The 17,863-nt window shown below is 41.7% G+C and overlaps 9 protein-coding genes across 9 annotated transcripts; 4 read left to right on the top strand and 5 right to left on the bottom strand.

Moving 5' to 3' along the window:
- Window positions 1-598: 598 nt before the first annotated feature.
- QCR10 (ubiquinol--cytochrome-c reductase subunit 10) lies at window positions 599-954 on the top strand (the record flags this gene model as incomplete). Its single annotated transcript, XM_003647881.1, has 2 exons — window positions 599-607; window positions 724-954. The coding sequence occupies 2 exons, from the start codon at window positions 599-601 to the stop codon at window positions 952-954; spliced, it is 240 nt and encodes a 79-aa protein (XP_003647929.1).
- Window positions 955-1,339: 385 nt separating this feature from the next.
- FOX2 (bifunctional hydroxyacyl-CoA dehydrogenase/enoyl-CoA hydratase FOX2) lies at window positions 1,340-4,024 on the bottom strand (the record flags this gene model as incomplete). The annotated part of the gene is made up of 1 exon (XM_003647880.1): window positions 1,340-4,024. One exon carries the CDS (start codon window positions 4,022-4,024, stop codon window positions 1,340-1,342), a length of 2,685 nt encoding a protein of 894 aa, XP_003647928.1.
- An 817-nt stretch (window positions 4,025-4,841) lies between these two features.
- APM3 (Apm3p) lies at window positions 4,842-6,484 on the bottom strand (the record flags this gene model as incomplete). The annotated part of the gene is made up of 2 exons (XM_003647879.1): window positions 4,842-6,360; window positions 6,450-6,484. 2 exons carry the CDS (start codon window positions 6,482-6,484, stop codon window positions 4,842-4,844), a joined length of 1,554 nt encoding a protein of 517 aa, XP_003647927.1.
- A 534-nt stretch (window positions 6,485-7,018) lies between these two features.
- Window positions 7,019-9,532, top strand: SNF5 (Snf5p; the record flags this gene model as incomplete). Its single annotated transcript, XM_003647878.1, has 1 exon — window positions 7,019-9,532. The coding sequence occupies one exon, from the start codon at window positions 7,019-7,021 to the stop codon at window positions 9,530-9,532; it is 2,514 nt and encodes an 837-aa protein (XP_003647926.1).
- Window positions 9,533-10,021: 489 nt separating this feature from the next.
- On the top strand, window positions 10,022-10,954 carry BSD2 (Bsd2p; the record flags this gene model as incomplete). The annotated part of the gene is made up of 1 exon (XM_003647877.1): window positions 10,022-10,954. One exon carries the CDS (start codon window positions 10,022-10,024, stop codon window positions 10,952-10,954), a length of 933 nt encoding a protein of 310 aa, XP_003647925.1.
- Window positions 10,955-11,294: 340 nt separating this feature from the next.
- On the bottom strand, window positions 11,295-12,179 carry CTP1 (Ctp1p; the record flags this gene model as incomplete). The annotated part of the gene is made up of 1 exon (XM_003647876.1): window positions 11,295-12,179. One exon carries the CDS (start codon window positions 12,177-12,179, stop codon window positions 11,295-11,297), a length of 885 nt encoding a protein of 294 aa, XP_003647924.1.
- A 970-nt stretch (window positions 12,180-13,149) lies between these two features.
- LEU5 (coenzyme A transporter) lies at window positions 13,150-14,211 on the top strand (the record flags this gene model as incomplete). The annotated part of the gene is made up of 1 exon (XM_003647875.1): window positions 13,150-14,211. One exon carries the CDS (start codon window positions 13,150-13,152, stop codon window positions 14,209-14,211), a length of 1,062 nt encoding a protein of 353 aa, XP_003647923.1.
- Window positions 14,212-14,397: 186 nt separating this feature from the next.
- Window positions 14,398-15,750, bottom strand: TCD2 (tRNA threonylcarbamoyladenosine dehydratase; the record flags this gene model as incomplete). Its single annotated transcript, XM_003647874.1, has 1 exon — window positions 14,398-15,750. The coding sequence occupies one exon, from the start codon at window positions 15,748-15,750 to the stop codon at window positions 14,398-14,400; it is 1,353 nt and encodes a 450-aa protein (XP_003647922.1).
- A 208-nt stretch (window positions 15,751-15,958) lies between these two features.
- On the bottom strand, window positions 15,959-17,377 carry TFA1 (transcription factor TFIIE subunit TFA1; the record flags this gene model as incomplete). Its single annotated transcript, XM_003647873.1, has 1 exon — window positions 15,959-17,377. One exon carries the CDS (start codon window positions 17,375-17,377, stop codon window positions 15,959-15,961), a length of 1,419 nt encoding a protein of 472 aa, XP_003647921.1.
- Window positions 17,378-17,863: the final 486 nt, after the last annotated feature.

Genomic DNA, 17,863 nt, shown 5'->3' with positions numbered 1-17,863 from the left:
AAATATACAGCACTGATTCCTAACATTCACTGTATTTCAAATAGAATTCAATAATCTAACCTTAATCAGTTAGCCATTTGACTTTTTTTTAATGCTATTGTGAACCATCAACTAGTATCAAAGCACTTTGTAGACTCTCATAGTTTAAAAAAGATATGTTCAGTAAAAAGTTAAGTACTGTTCTAGAAATACAGCCGTTGTAGAAAGGTGCAATCAAGGTGTAATCAAGCTATTACTAACGTTGTCCTACCAGACAAACATGAGGTAGTCTTAGCTATTTAACATATTAGGAATGGTTAATTCGAATCTGCAATTTGATGAACAATGATACCAACGGGATTCACTTTAAAATTATCATTCTAAAGCTTTTTTATTAGTTGTATACTATATATATTCAAATATTTACTTATATAGGTTTCACTGGCGCTGACATATGACCACGTGACGCACAACCAATGATTTTCAAGTATTTGAACTGCGTAGGAAATGATGCCCAACATCGTGAACCTTTAGAATATCGCAAGTTGATACTAATGGTGAATTATTCGACATAATCATAGACTGAATATTATAAAGCTGAAATAATCAATAAGAAAGGATGGCTACCGTATGTACTGTAATACTTGCGTGATTAGCTTGCCTCTTTATTAGGACTCAGGCCCTTTATTTATGCTGCTGATGTCTTTCAACTCGAAGATTGATATACTAACATTTTTCTCTTAGCAGTATTTCTCTAAATTACCATTCAAATCTGCTATTCGTTTTGGTGGGGTTACACTTAAGAATGCATTTAATTATGCTCCAACCCTAGCTATTTGGGGTGGTGCATCTTTGGCAGCTGTTTTTGTTTTCACTGAGAACTGGCCCATTTTCCAGGACGCTATCTTTAAGAAGATTCCAGTATATGGGTCTCACTGGGTGAAGGAGATTCCACCAGAAGACTCTCCTCAGTAATCTAAAGACTCTGAAACTTATGTTTTAAGCATAATGAGATATATTTATTTATGATGTGATATACTAAGAATGAGGTGGCCTGTCGTTCCTGTCTACCCTAGAGATTGGCTTTTGAGTGCTAATTTAGCCGATCGCCAGCCCTTTTAAAATTTATACCTAAGTAGAGATACACATAAATCGGGCTTTTATTTAAATTCATTAAAAAATGTCAACATTACCCAGAATATTAACAAAGCAGGCGGAGAGGTTCTTAATACTCCCTTCGATCCACCCCCTCCCACAAGCGGCTACAAACAATATCAATCATACATAACATAAAAAACAGCTGGATATAATAAAATATACAAATGACAGCTAAAGTAACCAAATATGTATGGTACGTACTTCACAACTTCGAGGAGCTACCAACTAGCTTGATACAAGCATTACTCAAAACAACCGCGTTGTCTCTGTCAATGTCAATAGTCTGGAAAATGATTAAACCACCATCCGCTTTCCATGCTTGGATCTTCAATCTATCACCAGGGAACACTATGTCTGACATTCTAACCTTCAACTCAGTGTATTGACCGAACTTCTCAGATAGTTTTTTCAGAGTGATACCTGCAGTGGCTAATCCGTGCAAGATAGGTCTAGGGAACTTAGCCATCTTGGCAACAACACCGTCAATGTGTAGTGGGTTATAGTCGCCCGACAATCTGTATAGAGCGGCTTGGTCTTTACTAGTAGGGACAACGAGTTCAAAGTCAGGATCTCTAGATGGTGCAAGGAAGGGAGTTGTAGCGAACTTTGGACGTGGATTTTTAATGACCATGTTTGGAGGAACATAAGCACCTCTAACAAAGTAAGAACCTTCACTGTATGCAACCAACTTGTCAGTATTAGCATCAACAATGTTATAGCCGATAACAAGCAGAGCAGCCTTTGAACCCTTGTCCACTACGCTAACGGGCTTGGCTTCAATCTTCACCTTACCAGAAGTTGGAACTGGGTATTCGTTTAGCTTCAAATATTGCTCACCGTGCAACAACATGGTATAATCAAAGTTCTTGGCTAGAGAGGCAAATTCAACATTTCCTGCAGTCATAGCTTGGACAATACGATAACTAGGCAATACTTGGAAGTCTAAAGCGTTCTCGTAGGTGTATTTCAATTCCTTGCTAGTAGCACCTAAGCCCAGATTGTAAATAATGGAGTCACGGTTACTGTATTCAAACACCCCGGTAGTTTGTAAAGCAGTCGTAGCAATAGTTACACGTTGTAATGTTGCGCTATTGGCATGATCGATGTTGACAGGGTGGAAAGGCTTAGAGAAATCAGTTATATGTTTCCAATTGTCCCTTACAAATTCTGGGGTCTCGTCTGTCAAGCTGACAATACCCTTCGCTCTTTGCCATCTTGTATGACCTACCCAACCACCTCCAACTTCGAATAGCAACCCAGACGCATTACGGTATTCCTTGGACAATTCTTCAGAGGCAAGAAGAACCGCAAGTGGAGAAACTTGTGAAGGTTCAAAATGGTTTTGGAACTCCCTTTCGGAAAAGATTGTCTTAGTCATAGCAGTTTCGGCATGTGGGGCAATAATGTAAACCCTGATTCCGTTCCTGGCACCTTCTACCGCCAAAGACCTCGAAAAACCTAGAACAGCAGCCTTTGCAGCAGCATAGTTAGCTTGACCAAAGTTACCATAGATACCAGAGGTAGAAGTAGTGTTAATAATCACACCGGACTTTTGCTTACTAAAGATTGGCCACACAGCCTTAGATAATTCAAAAGTTGCAAAGAGGTGAACTTGCAAAACCGAGTTCCATTCTTCATCCGTCATCTTGGCGAAGGAACGATCCCTCAAAATACCAGCATTATTAACTAAAACGTCAACACGACCAAAGGACTTATAAGCATTTGCAACAATTTGCACAGCTTCAGTGGCGACGTTGTGCTTGTCGGCTATGGCCTTCCCATTACCATAGAGACTGTTGATCTCATTAACAGCTCCAGTAGGATCCTTGATATCATTAACAAGAACTTTAGCACCATACTTCGCAAACCATAACGCATGTGATTTACCCAAACCAGAACCAGCACCAGTGACAATCACAACTTTGTCCCGCAAAGAAGTAAGCTTCACACTTCCTTGGGGATTTGGTGGCAACTTTCTAGCAGCTGAAATCAACGCATTATAATCTGCGAGCTGCGTGGGGTATTCCACCGCTTTAAAAGGCTTGTCCTTAAACTCCAAGATCTTACCGAACTTGTTCAAGATAGCCTCAGGAGTGTAGGTACTCTCGTCTGGATTGAACAGTTCCCCAGAAGAACGCTGCCATCTCACTTGACCATTGTAACCCGCAGCAGGTTCAAAAATAGCATTTGTCACATCGGTATCCTCATGAGTCAAATACAAAACTATAGGAACCACCTTCTCCGGAGCCAACTGCTTCAAAATATGTGCTGGCAACAACCCTTCAGTCATCCTAGATCTTGCTAACGGCGCAATCACATTCACCTTAATATTGTAATTATGACCCTCCTTAGCCAAAGTCTCCGCCAACCCAACTTGACCCAACTTCGCAGCTGAATAATTAGTCTGCCCAAAATTACCATACAACCCCGCTGGCGACGAAGTGTTGATAATACGCCCAAACTTCTGTTTCTTCATGTATGGCCACGCAGCCTTACACAACTTGTACGCTCCGGTCAAATGCACATCAACAACCATAGCAAACTGTGCACTCGTCATCTTAGCAAAAGACGCATCTCTCAAGATCCCCGCATTATTCACAACAACATCAACCCTGCCAAACGCATCAATCGCAGTTTTAACAATCTTCTCCCCGTCAGTAACAGAATCATAATTAGCCACCGCTACCCCCCCCATCTTCTTAATCTCGTCCACAACAACATCCGCTGCCTTACTATTGTGCCCTGCACCACCTAAAGTTCCACCAAGATCATTAATAACAACCTTGGCCCCACGCTTCGCATACTCCAAAGCATACACTCTCCCAAGCCCCCCACCGGCTCCCGTAATAATAACAACCCTATCCTTAAAACTTAACCGCGAAGACATCAAATCCCAATATCTTGTTCCGTACGCTCCAATATCCCTTGATCGTCTTCTGCTCAGTGTTCACTAATTTATATATATAATCCTTTATATATACACACTATCAAACAACCACTGTAAATTCAAAAACGTCAACTTGTCCGTCTTGCCTTATCCTTCTTCCCCCTTTAAAACACACTGCAACAACTACATACCTACACCGATACATACACGTCAAATATTTATATACTTGACAAAATTTTTTACCTTTTGTCAATCGCTATTACTTGCGGTCACTGTCTACTAACTGAACTACTCTTGCTTCTACTCCATTCCTCTTCCTTGCCGTTCGCCGCCACTTTTCCTCCCCCAACCTTCTTTTATTCGTCCGATATTAATGTCTGCACAGCATAAATAACAAAAAGATGCGCTCGCTTCCGGCTTGTTTAGCTCCGTGCAGTTGGAAAGACGACGAATAGGGCGGATATGATGGGATATATATCTGTTCCGAACTACCCCAATCTGCAAGCTTAGCTGCTACGCACAGTGGTCGACAGGGGGTTTGCGTTATATAACAGTAGTAGGTTTATTGGTTCTATTGATATAGCAGTTCCTTTTCCGTGATTTCGGTGGTTATGTGGAGCCGCCGGTCGGTTCGCGGAGAAAAGCCGCATCGTGGGATCAGCGGAGCCGGGAGGGGCAGCGGAGTCACGTGGCGCCGTGGGGATGACTTTGGCGGGAGTCACGTGAGGGCCCGCAGACGAGGAAGGCCGTGTTGTGTGGCAGGCTATAGCTGATATTGATCTTGTTATATATGTATGTATGCGGCGGAATGGGGTTGCTAGGGTCTTACTAAGACGTTCTCTGCGCGGGTGGTGTATTTGACGCCTTTGAAGGGAGTGCCCTTTGGCAGGCCCGAAAGGATGTTAACGGACTGGATTCTGATGCCGCTTGGGAGCTGGCCGTGGTTGGTGTAGGAGAGGGAGAGGTGGGTTGGGAATATCGGGGCGGCAGTGGGGGCTGGAGGAATAGTTGGTGGGGATGAGGAGGATGAATGGGTGGTCGTCTTTGTATTCGCAGCAGCAGCCGCGGAGGTGGCAGTTGTTGATGCCAATATGCTATCTAGGGAGCTGTTGGAGGAGGCAAGAGATACGGAAGGCTCTGGTTGTTCAACACAACCTCTGAGAACAGGGATGGAACCGACAGGGGTATTTTTGTCCAGGATCCAGGATCCAGTTGTGTTGGTGAGGTTTGTTTGCCATCCGCCATGGGTATTTCTGAGGATTTTTATTTTGGCTTCGTCAGTGTGATTACGGCGATCAGGGAAATAGGCAACGATTCGGAGATCTTCGATGGATTCAGTATGCGTGGTGTTTCCTATGGAACATTTAATTTCGAATTCATCCTTTTTGGGGCCGAGATGGGTGGTCAACGAGGGAGTGACCAAACCGATGTTGGCAAGTTTTTTACTGTTATTATGCATTTCATCGAGATCAATAGTATATTCCAGAAGGGTAAACTTTCCATCCGGCGGAATGAAACGCAGCGAGGAGGAGTCAAAGGAAGAGGAAGAAGGGTCCAGACAACGATGCAACGCTGACGGTTTGAAAGCATGGCCTGCAGAGTGGAGGTTGATTTGCATGGTTGGGTTGCCGCGGAGGTAGCATTTGAGGTCAATTTTACCACTGATGACACCATGGAATACATGGAATGAATTAGGACGCGATTGCTTCAGATTGAGCGTCAAAGTCTCAACCATATCCACATAGATTTCATTGTTCACATTTGACAAATTGGGGATTCTCCAAGGAACAACTTGAGCATCGAGTGGCGAGTCGCTGCTTCTATTAATCGTAGGACCACCGTTAATGTTGCTGGAGTTACTGGAACCAAGAAAATTGCTCGATTCCCTATTTTTAATAGTCCTAGTAAGCGTCTTTGTTGCAGAGCTAAACACCGTCGATAGATCCGTGTGCAGCGGAAGTAAATACCTTAACTTATTAGTATCTGACATGACTATTTCCCCTGCATCTATGATGGAATTTAAAAGGAGCGCCAACCGATCTTGATTATTCATGAGCTTCGTAGCCGTAAGAACATCTCTATCAAAATACTCCATTAGCAGTCCATCAAAACGCGATAAAAATACCAAGGGCTTTAACGGATCGTCACACTGTTCACACAGTGCCCAATAATATAACCTGTTGACCGAAGAAAAGTGCCCGTACAATGCAACATCTCTACTAACCCTAACCACGCTCGCATTATTACCGTTATTCTCTTGTTGTTTCGCAATCTTGTGGTTTATCTGCTTGAATGTAGGTGCAAACGAACTCGTGAGGTACTCAAAAATAAGATTCCTAATTAAAATAAATTCTCAACAGTTAGTAATTAAGCAACCTCTTTCAAATAACAAAATCCCTCCCCCCCAGTATCCATTTTTACATACCGATTTGAATCCGTGATATAAAAACTCGTAAACATCACACAATCACCAATTATTTCGTGACCCTATATATCCCATATATTATAATGCAAAATATTTGTTGACTTCTGTATAAAGCATATCAATTGGATGCAAATTGGTCTTGTATTGCTCCCCCTAAGTTGGTATAATTCTCGAAACCAAGCCTAAATTGGGCTTGGGCTTTGTCGAGAACGGAGAATTTAAAAGAAGGGTTACCCGGGGTTCATCGAGCACGTGACAAATCAAGCGCTGGGCTATTTCATATAAATCCAGAGGTTTGAAAGCTTTAACAAAAGGTTACATGACACCAGCATTGGCAAAGTAAACAAGCAAACGTTGCAGAGTAGACGCGATAGAAGGTCATATTTACGCTTGATTTCCGTTTTGTCTCAGGATTTGGTAAAGCAGGCTAGTTTCTGTGTCATTGCTGCACTAAGAAGCGCGTTTAGCCAACGACAGTTTTAAGATCGATTATAGTTTGGACTTCCCTTCGCATACAGTTAATCGATTTTTTGTGTTGAATAGAACGTAATTGAGCAATATAGTACAGGATGAATAACCAGAATCCGTTTGCCAACATTGGAACTCCAAGTTTTAACTTGTCTCAGATTCCACAGCACATCTTGCAGAGTTTGACTCCAATGCAATTGCAGATGATTCAACAAAGGCATCGTCAGTTGTTGTTAGAACAGCAACAGCAACAGCAACAACAACAACAACAACAACAACAGCAGCAGCAGCAGCAGCAGCCACAGCAACAACAACAACAACAACAACAACAACAACAGCAGCAGCAGCAGCAGCAGCAGCAGCGCCTACGACCACAGCAACAGCAACAGCAGCACCTACGACCACAGCAACAGCAACAGCAGCACCTACGACCACAGCAGCAGCAACAGCAGCACCTACAACCGCAGCAGGTACTGTCAGCTCACCAACAAATGGGTGCGCCGACTATCAACTTGCCACCTCAGATTGCACAGCTACCACCCCACCTCCAATTGCAATGGCTAAATAATTTAAAACAACAAGCGATTGCAAAGAATAATTCTAATGATGTTGCCATGCTCACACAGTTACAACAACAAGTACAGGTTAGCATTCAGCAACAACTTCAACAAGCGTCGCATCCAGTTCAAGGTCAATATTCTGATATAGGCCCTAAAGAAGTTGCGGGCTCACAGGTGCCAATGCAACTACCGCCACAGATGGTAGGACAAATGGCAGCTCAACAGAACCCTCAGGTGGCAGTTGGTTCAATGGCCACTCAAAATCGCGGCCCACAACCTATGTCACATTCAATTCCTGCAGCCATGTCAATCCCTCAACCAGCACAACCCCCTGAACCTGAGTTGCCTAAATTCCAAACACTATACGAAGACCCTAAGGAGGCTACATTGACAACGTCCGACGCATGGTCCTTAATAATGAAGGCTCAAGGTTTGGAACCGCCCTCAGATTTGCTTTTGTATGAGCAGATCATCTCTCGTGACCAGTTGAATTCGTTACAACTAGTCAAGGAACGATCTGGGTATGAGCCAATGAGTAAGTTTGGGTTTAGTAATAAAGAATATCTAACGAGGTTGGTTCAAGACTTGAACTACTACAAAGAGCTCAAGAATACAAGAATGAAGTCGATTACCAACACCTCTCAAGGAATTGTATCGAAAAGTATTTGGGGGGACGGTTACTCTGGATATGGAAATGGTGTGACCAATACTGTGACCAGTGTTGTTGTTGGTGGTGAAAGAAGTGGAGAATATATATCACTCAATGACGTATATGATGCGGTGATGCAACATAATGTAGAGGAGTTGGTTCCCATCAGATTGGAATTCGATACTGAAAGGGACAAATTCTCTTTGAGGGACACATTCATTTGGAATAAAAATGAAAAGCTTGTAAAATTGGACGAATTTGTAACTCGTATGCTAGAAGACTATAGATTTGCACAACCATCATTATTCAGGGAAACGGTCATGAACAGCATAAAAGAGCAACTAAATGAATTCCAACCGGACCCATTCGGTTACGGAAAACGAGCAAATAGAATAGGTGGCGATGATCTAAGGATTAAAATTCGCTTAGATATTGTCGTCGGTCAAAACGAACTTTTTGATACCATCGAGTGGGATGTATCTAACCCAGATAATGACCCAGAGGAATTCGCTCAAGTAATGTGTGAAGAACTTCAGCTACCTGGAGAATTTGTCACCGCAATTGCCCATTCCATCAGAGAGCAAGTCCATATATACCATAAAGCCCTATATCTTGTTGGTTATAAGTTTGACGGCTCGTTTGTAGAAGACGATGAAATCAGATCACGTCTTCTCCCAGTCATTACTCTTGATGACGTTTATCGTTCTTCTACTGATTCCAAGATGTATACCCCCAATATCTTACAAATATCTGCACCTGAACTTGAACGTCTTGATAAAGATAAAGATCGTGATGCAAGACGCAAACGCAGACAAGGCCGTTTCAATAGGCGCGGCGCTGCAACTTTTGCCGATGCTTCCATGCCTGACCTCGGTGACATACCAAAAACCTTCCGAATCCCTGTTCCCTCCACTGTTCTCCCCGGTGGTATAGACCTTGGTCCGCCGGTCTCGTCATATACCCTCGTGACAACCACCACCAACATCCCAAGACCTCCAAAGCCAGAGCCAGTTGAATCTCCATGTCGCATTATCACCCACGATAGAGGCAAGAGCTTGTTAATTAGAATCAAAACCTCTGCAAAGGCCATCTCCACTATACCACAATACCCTTCCACTGCTCAAAAAGCTCCTTCCTCCAGCACCTGCCCACCGACGGTAAACCTCCCTTCTTTAAACGCCGCATATCCTGAGCATTCCTCATCTGCTGTTACAGCTCCTACCGCTACAGCCCCTCTGCCCCCAAACACATTCTTCAAACCCGAATCTTCTACAAAAAACACAACTGCAAACCCATCCCAGCTCTCCAATTGCCCCTCCACTGACCACCTAGTAGCTTCTAACAGTGAAAACCCTTCATCAACTCAACATCCATCTCAAACTGCTCCTGTCAACCATCTTAATTAACCCGTTGAAAATGATGATGCTGATGTGGCTTTGTAATCTCCCGAAAACGAAGAGCTTCCAGGTCTTCCAAACCTAGGCTGGTTTTCATTTTTGTTTCTGGTTTTAAAAGGAAATTGACAACGCATATATACATACACCTTGATCTGTAATTAGACTTTTCATTCTTCTTTTCCAGCTAGATATCGATACGTTTTGTAACATTAAATATATACACGACAATAACTACTACTAGGGAATCGGCAGTTAGCTGAGTTAGTGAAGGTTAAAAAAAAAATCAATAAGGAAGGCTGAGGTAGGGTGTGATATCAACTGAATTAACGGTGTTATTTGAGAGTTTATTTTAGGTTTTTTGTTTCACAAACTCTCGGACTCTAATTTTAGTTTAAACCTTTTTCATTTTAATACTACGTAATATAGAGACGATTTTAGGACACAGGGGCGGTCATAAAGACACGAATCGAACAAAAGAATAGGAAGGAGACTATAAGGATGAATGGTAGTGTGGAAATTGGGTCTAGCTCACGGGCACGCAGTCCTGCTACTGGAGTGGGGTCGCAGCCGGAGCAATCTGTGCAACAAGATCCGGTGGAGGAGGCTTCTCGGCGACAGCAACAGCAGGAGACGGAAGATACTCAGGATTCAACCGAGGAGACGGTGAGAAGCAGGCTACAGCGACATTTGGATTTGGTAGCAAGACATTTCAACATCCTTGATAGACTATTCAAACGAAATAGGACGACCGTGCCGTTTTCAGAGTCGCATGTATTACAGTTTGGGGCACACGCAGATGGTGTGTTCAGTAATCTTACGGCAAAACCAGAAAGTGGGAGTAGCCGAGAAGCCACAGAAGGCGACAAGCCTCCTACATATGACGAAGCAGCAGCAGATATGGCGCCTCCTTATTATGGTATTGATGATGATGGTGTGGGAATGTATTATAACGAGATTTGCATCGATGGATTACCTGTAGGGAACATTGTTAATTTTCTCTGGAACCTGATAATCAGTGTGAGTTTCCAGTTTGTTGGGTTCTTATTGACTTATATATTGCATACCTCGCATGCAGCCAAACAAGGTTCCCGCTTTGGGCTCGGTTTGACCTTTATGGGGTATGGTTATAGCATGATTCCAAACGATGTCACAGGAAAGGTTGGTAAGGGCAATGAGCTGACGAGATTCCAGATAGAAGATCCTAACAACTTTGCTGATATAACCCCCGAGTCTCTGCAACAGGAACCCGAAGACCAGTTTGAATCACATCTATCCCATGGTTTAATGGAGAAACGAAGTTCTCTATCTCCTCTGGCTGTGATTTTGATTGTGTTTGGGTTTGCTATTTTAATTAAGAGTATTTATGACTACGTTTTGGTTAAGAAAATGGAAAGACAGTTTTTGGTCCAAAGTGAGACTCAAACTGTTTAAGTATCGAGAAATAGTAAATAAAGGTGGGATGGGCACAGGTTTTGTGGGGTTTCAACGTTAATACCTAGCGGCATTTGTTATTAATTATACATTATACATTATACATTATTATTATTTTCATTACTATTATCATTGTCATATAGCATGATGAAAGAATGCGAATCCAGGATTTTATGTATGCACCCAAAGCTGGCCATATGTATTTCTGTCCTATTTTTACATTGTATTATATATTGTGATATATAAAACAACTATAAATATGTATTTACGAAGGAATAAGATTAAAAGTCGAAACTAAAACTAAAACGAATCAGCACCAAAGTATTAAGTGCTGCGAATATCAACTTAAAAATGTCAACACACGTTCGTAGGTAGAAAATACAATACCACCAGATAATATCAGCCTACCTAGCCTTGGAGTGGCTCCTTTCCAAAACGCCTTGAGGCCTTCCTCCTTTACAATAACCACGAAGCATTTCAAAGTCGAGCCGTATCGCGACGCAGTCAAAGATTGCATTCTAGTTTTGACCGTATCTATTGGCATCGTGGTATAAACAGTAACCACTCCACTAATAGACCCCACTAAAAAAGTCTGCGCGGTAGATAACGCCATGTCTCTTGGGGTACCATTGTAATCCTGCACCGTAGTTTTGATCTTATTGTAGCAGCCAAAACGTACAGCTTGGTTAGAGGCCTGTCTTAGTGCCACAGGTACTAAACCACTATACAGGCCTTTTAGACCCAAGTCTTTCAGCAATGCCAAATAGTTCCGAACCGCCCCACGTCCGTTTTGTTGGTACAGTGGCTTTGCTGTCTGTTTATCATCGATCAAAACTGTCTTGATAGCCTCGAAAGGAGTTACAGCTAGAATAGACTCCAGGAGACCTGCTCCCAACCCAGCCACTACACCCCGTGGCCCACTCAGAGTCCCTGAGACAGGATCCTTTAATACATTTTTAATACTGTCAAATCCCAAAAACCTCACACCGGCTTTCGCAGTATTACCCAGAACAAACGCAGGACACCCAACATACAACGCTCCAATTCCTTGACTTCTAGCTGTATTATATATAAGAACCAACGGATTACGTGATGCCCTAGACGAATTATCTATCAATTGTAACCTGGTCTTAGCAAACTCAAACGGATACGTTATACATCCTTCTACTGCCCCAGCAATAGATCCCGCTAGAAACGAATGCAAAGGATCTACCTGTTTACCCATTGAACCTTCTCTACACCCTACCACAAACCGCTATTCTACAAAGCGTGCCATGGTTATGACAAACCCGCAAACACCTTCAAACTATATATTATTTTTAATATCTGCACCGAAGCCCTCGAGATGAGACAAATAATCCTCGAGGAAACACCGGCCTTTTCCCCACGGAATATTACTGATCCTTTTGCAGTGACTCACGTCCCCGGGTAACCCTATCCCGATCCCATCCAGAAGCCATCTCTATGCCCTTGCTAGTTGTAGTTCCCGATGAACCATATCCAAAGGAGATTCCATCTTTCTGCCCTGTTATACCGTACGTAAAGTTACCATTCTCGTATGCGGCTTCTGCCTCGAGCAGATACCTGTATTTGACCCTTGCAGTTACCTCCGCATTGTCTTGTACTACGGTAATTTGTCAAAGCAACAGGTTCCCATGTATGTAATGCTGGTAGCATCTTCCAAGGCTTCTTTGAGGATGTGGTGGGGTAGCAGGCATTATATGCGAACGAACGACCGGAAGAACTTACGCCCACGGGCGCGAGCAGCAGGTAATCGTACATTACATTATCAGCGAAGTCGATGATCATTTCTTCAACATGCGCATCGTCCGTCAAACTGACAAAGGCTATATTACGCCTGGTCGATAAAAAAGCTTCATTCGAAAGAAAGTATATATTTAAATGAACACACGTTTGCTGTTCCGAGGGTGATCAGAATAGTGTTGCTAAATTTTGAAGCGGATATATTTGTTTATCAGATAGGATTTTGGTATCTATTTGGGTTATTGTAGTATTCAGAGAGGTTTGAGGGATAGATACGTAAGTGTTTAGAAATAACGAAATATTATTGAGAGAGGTCGGACGAAGGTGTAACAGACATTGTCAAAGACATAAAATAATATTGAAAAGGGTTCTGTCGACCAGAAGATCAGGTTTGGTAAAGATAAATAGGATCTGTAAGGTTATATCACTCAATGACTGTTACTCAGAAAATGGGGGATGATTCTCAGTCGAGTATTAGTGTGGTGCAACCCATACCGTCCAAGGCAGTTACAGTCGATAAGAATAGTTTGGAGTATATAGTGAAATCAGGGATAGCGGGAGGAGTAGCTGGTTCATGTGCGAAGACATTGATTGCGCCTCTAGATAGAATCAAGATACTTTTCCAGACTTCAAATCCTCATTTCACCAAGTTTGTGGGGTCTATGAATGGGCTCGTTTTGGCTGGCCGACATATATGGTTTCGTGATGGGATTAGAGGGTTTTTCCAGGGTCACTCAGCTACTATTATTAGGATATTTCCTTACGCAGCCATCAAGTTTATTGCATATGAACAGATAAGAAATGTTGTAATACCGTCTTATCAATACGAGTCGCATTGGAGAAGGTTGCTTAGTGGGTCTTTTGCAGGATTATGCTCAGTATTTATAACCTATCCCTTGGACCTCGTTCGTGTAAGATTAGCGTACGTTACTGAACGCCAAAACGCATATGTTTCCAAAGTAATAAAGCAGATATATGAGGAGCCTGCATCTAATATTTTGCTATTTCAATCGTATGTTCCACGCTGGTTCGCCCATTGGTGCAATTTTTATCGTGGGTATACTCCTACAGTGTTAGGGATGATTCCGTATGCAGGTGTCTCTTTCTTTGCACACGACCTATTCCATGATATTCTTAGAAATCCTATACTAGCACCGTATTCTGTTTTGCCCCAAGGCCGAGCGCATTCTTACGATAGGTCTGTACCATTGAAAACCTGGGCCCAGCTAGTTGCTGGGGGGCTGGCTGGAATGGCTTCTCAAACTGCTGCGTACCCCTTTGAAATTATAAGACGCAGATTACAAGTGTCCGTCGTAACTGATCCCTCAAGGGAGAACTTCATTGGAATCAATGAAATGGCCAAAATTTTGTATAAAGAAAGTGGCTTTCGTGGATTTTTTGTTGGATTAAGTATAGGATATCTTAAGGTAACACCAATGGTCGCATGTTCATTTTTTGTCTATGAGAGAATGAAGTGGTATCTTCAAATATAGCCCAAATTACCCTAAAACGAACAGGGATTGAGATTATCAAAAAACCGTAACGGATTCTCTTGTAAATATTACAGAAATATTACTATGGAACTGTGAATTGAATTCATTTTACCTATTTCCATTAACGATTCTTGCGTGAATACTGTAATTTTAGGCTACTATTATTATATATCTTGCACATTTTGTTTACCTGAATTTAGAATAATAAAGTTCTTCTTCAAGTCTCTGCTTTACAAGCTTAAGAGCTTCCACGGAATAAACGTTTTCCAGAGATTCCCCACCATTCAATACACGTTTCTCATGTGTGTTTTGTTCTTCTTTAGTCATCAGGATGACATTTTGTAACGATACAGGTTTGTTTGGATCCCATTTTGATAGAGTTAGCCTGGTAGAATAGCCACTGATCGGGGACTTTCCTCTAAACACTTCCTCTACTAAATATGCAACATCACTAATAGAGACAGGCACCCTTTGGTCTGGTATACCAATACGAGACATTTGTCCAGCTAAAGAATGATAAATACCATCATAAAGCTTTATTCTGTTTTTTCCTTCAATAGGCTCCATAGGATAACCAGTCACGGAGCACAAAACCCAGGAAGCAATAGTTAACCCAAATATTCCCGGCATAGTACCCAACACTGGCAATATTCTAACACGGAAATTCTTCAGTGCAGTCAACTCGCTCACATTACCCTTCTGGAATTCCTCCTCTGGTAACGGTAATAATTTAGCCTTTCTTGGATCCGGTTTTTCTGCACTAAATACAACAGTTATGCCTTTTACAATACCTTTTAATTTCAGTCGACGTCTAACATTACGAGCAAGCGGATCTTCCTCCGTAGTTGTTAGATCACCAACATTAATTCTTGTAGGGTCTGATTTCGTAGCTGCCCCCATTGAGGAGATCACAGGAATGCCCTTTTTATAAACATACTCCAGTAAATCGACCTTATGATCAATATTATCAATACAATCAACCACGTGTGTAGGAGTACCCTTACCATCTTCACCGAAAATCAGTCTATCAGCATGTTCTTTACTAAATAATTCATTCACAGCCTCAATCTGACACCATGGTGCTATTTTTAACATATGTTGCTTTAAGACACTAACTTTAGATATACCAACATCATATAGATTAGCACAGCTATGTCTATTTAAAGAACTCAAAGAAACCTGGTCAAAGTCAATGACTTTAATTTTCTGGCAACCAGACCTGACCAGCATCGTCACAACCCATGATCCAACTCCACCTGCACCAACGACAACAATATATTGGGATTTTAACTTTTCCATTCCATCTTCACCAAAAAAAGCGTAGTTCCGAGCTAATTGCTCACGAAACAATTCATCGTCATATTTAGCTGATGTTCTGATCTGCTTGGCCATAAGCGAATCTTCATTATCAACCTCTGTCGATGAGCAAAACGTTCGCCTATTTGAGTAGTAGTAGTACAGAGACTCGACTACCTTGGTTGTGGCAACTGCCACAAATGCGGTGCCTAAAATCAAATTCCAATTGGTACCCGCAGGCATCGAACAACTATGATAACCTTTGTATAGTTTAACAGATAACGATCATCAAACAACGTAGGCCAGGCCGGCACTTTGAAATATATATGTTTCGACAATTGTAAAAGATCTATAAGAAAAAGAAAAAACCGTTAAAACAAAATAAAAATATCACGTGATTATTATTGAATTTGGTATATAGGATAAAGGAGTGAACAATTTGTTGAATGGATTACAGGTCTTCAAAGTCTCCACCAAAATCATCATCATCGTCTTCTTCGAATTCATTAGCATTACTCTTTTCGTTGCTTCTGGTGGAAGAGCTGTTGGCTGTACCTCCAGCACTCGATGTGCCATCCTTTCCTTCTTGAGTGCTATCCTTAGCAGTGACATTATCCAATTCTATATCTTCTAAATCGGCCATATCGACATCATCGTCATCGTCATCATCGTCATCATCACCATCTTCTCTGATAACATCTTCGAATTCTTCTTCTTCTTCATCGTCTTCCTCCTCATCATCTTCCATGGCCTGCTTTTTGGCCAGTTTAGCATAGTATTCGGCCAAAGTTCTTTCTGCTTCTCTATTAGCGATAACCTGTTGATTAATACTTGGCCTTTCTTTCACCAAGTTTGAGTCGTCAAGGTCCATATCCTTTTCATTGTCTAGGGTTGGTAAGCTGGCGCCATCTTCGTCCTTCAAGCCATTTTCTGCAGCTGCATTGTTTGTAGGTTCCATCTGTTCCCAATCATCACGATCCAGTCTACCCAAGCTTTTTCCGATTGTACTTTTCTCGTGCCATGTGGGTAGTGCATTTTGCTTCCTCTTTTCTTCAGCTTTACGTTCCTGTAACTCTCTTTGAGCCAATTCGTCACTTACAGTAGTAATATTAACATGCAATGTAGCCTGCGACCTAGCACCAGCGCGTCTACTGCTGGCGTTATCCAAAGATTCACCTGGTTGAAACATTTTGCTTCTTCTGGTTCTTGGATTCAAGGTATAAGAAGCAGCTGAGTTGTTCTGTGGCGGAATCAATCTTGCTAACGCTGTTTCAAAAGTATTTTCCTCAATCATGGAATCGTCGATTTTTTTCAAATAATCAATGATAGGCTGCACTTCATCCATTAACTTATTCAAACGCATCTGTTTCTCTTTAGATTTTTTACCTGAATCATCTTCCACTAAAGGCTCCTCACATAAACTACACAAGAATTGTGTCTTTTCAAAATTTAGTAAAGATACTGCCTCCAGTTGACTATATTTCGAATGACAAACTGGACACATATAACCCTGAGGAGCACTATTCTTGTCTAAATCATCTTTCATCTTGGAAACCAATTGGTGCACTTTCCATTTGATGGCATCAATTGCTTGTGGGTACTTTATATAGTAATAATAACGCCTTAAACTTCTAGAATTGTATGCAAATTCTTGTTGAGAATGAGTAGCCACTAACATATCCTCAGTCAATGTTGTAATAAGCGAACGTAACTCTGGCCGCTTTATACCTAATAAATGGGCTAAATCTTCCTCGGATAGAACCGAATGGAACATGATTGCATCCAGGACTAACACATAGGCATTGGAATAGAACCCACGAACAACAAATTGCAATAAACTTTTAACCGTCTCATCTATAGGCCTATCCATGTTTTTTTCTCGAAAGATTCAAAAGACCTTAGTAGTGATCTTAGATCCTGATTGTTTGCTCTATATTTCGTAAATATATTTATGACTTTAGTTCAGTTTTAGAGCATTCATCAGCCTGCTCCCTTCCATAATGGCCAATTGGAAAAAGCGATTACGCAAATTGTTGGATGAGGTGTACGGATGTGTATATAAATATCTATATATATAATGTAGTAACCGTCTAGTACTAGCTATGAACATATGAACGGTCACTTAGGGGTAGGATAGATCAGCAGTAGCTGTAAAACAATGAATCTGGGAGTCATATTTCTATAAAATATAACTTGCGAGGCGTATGTGTGTAATAATAATACACATACCACTGGCATTACTTGTAAAAATCCATATAAAGCCCAAAGCTTTGCATGAAAGATTATATAAGTACAAACTTTAAGATAATAGTGCACGCCATATTGGTCCTTTTTTAAAGAACGAAGGGCAATATGG

This window comes from Eremothecium cymbalariae, chromosome 7 (genome assembly GCF_000235365.1).
Source record: "Eremothecium cymbalariae DBVPG#7215 chromosome 7, complete sequence".
Taxonomy (NCBI): domain Eukaryota; kingdom Fungi; phylum Ascomycota; class Saccharomycetes; order Saccharomycetales; family Saccharomycetaceae; genus Eremothecium; species Eremothecium cymbalariae.
The sequence above is the reverse complement of the archived record's forward strand: the minus strand, read 5'-3'. Positions and strand labels throughout refer to the sequence as shown.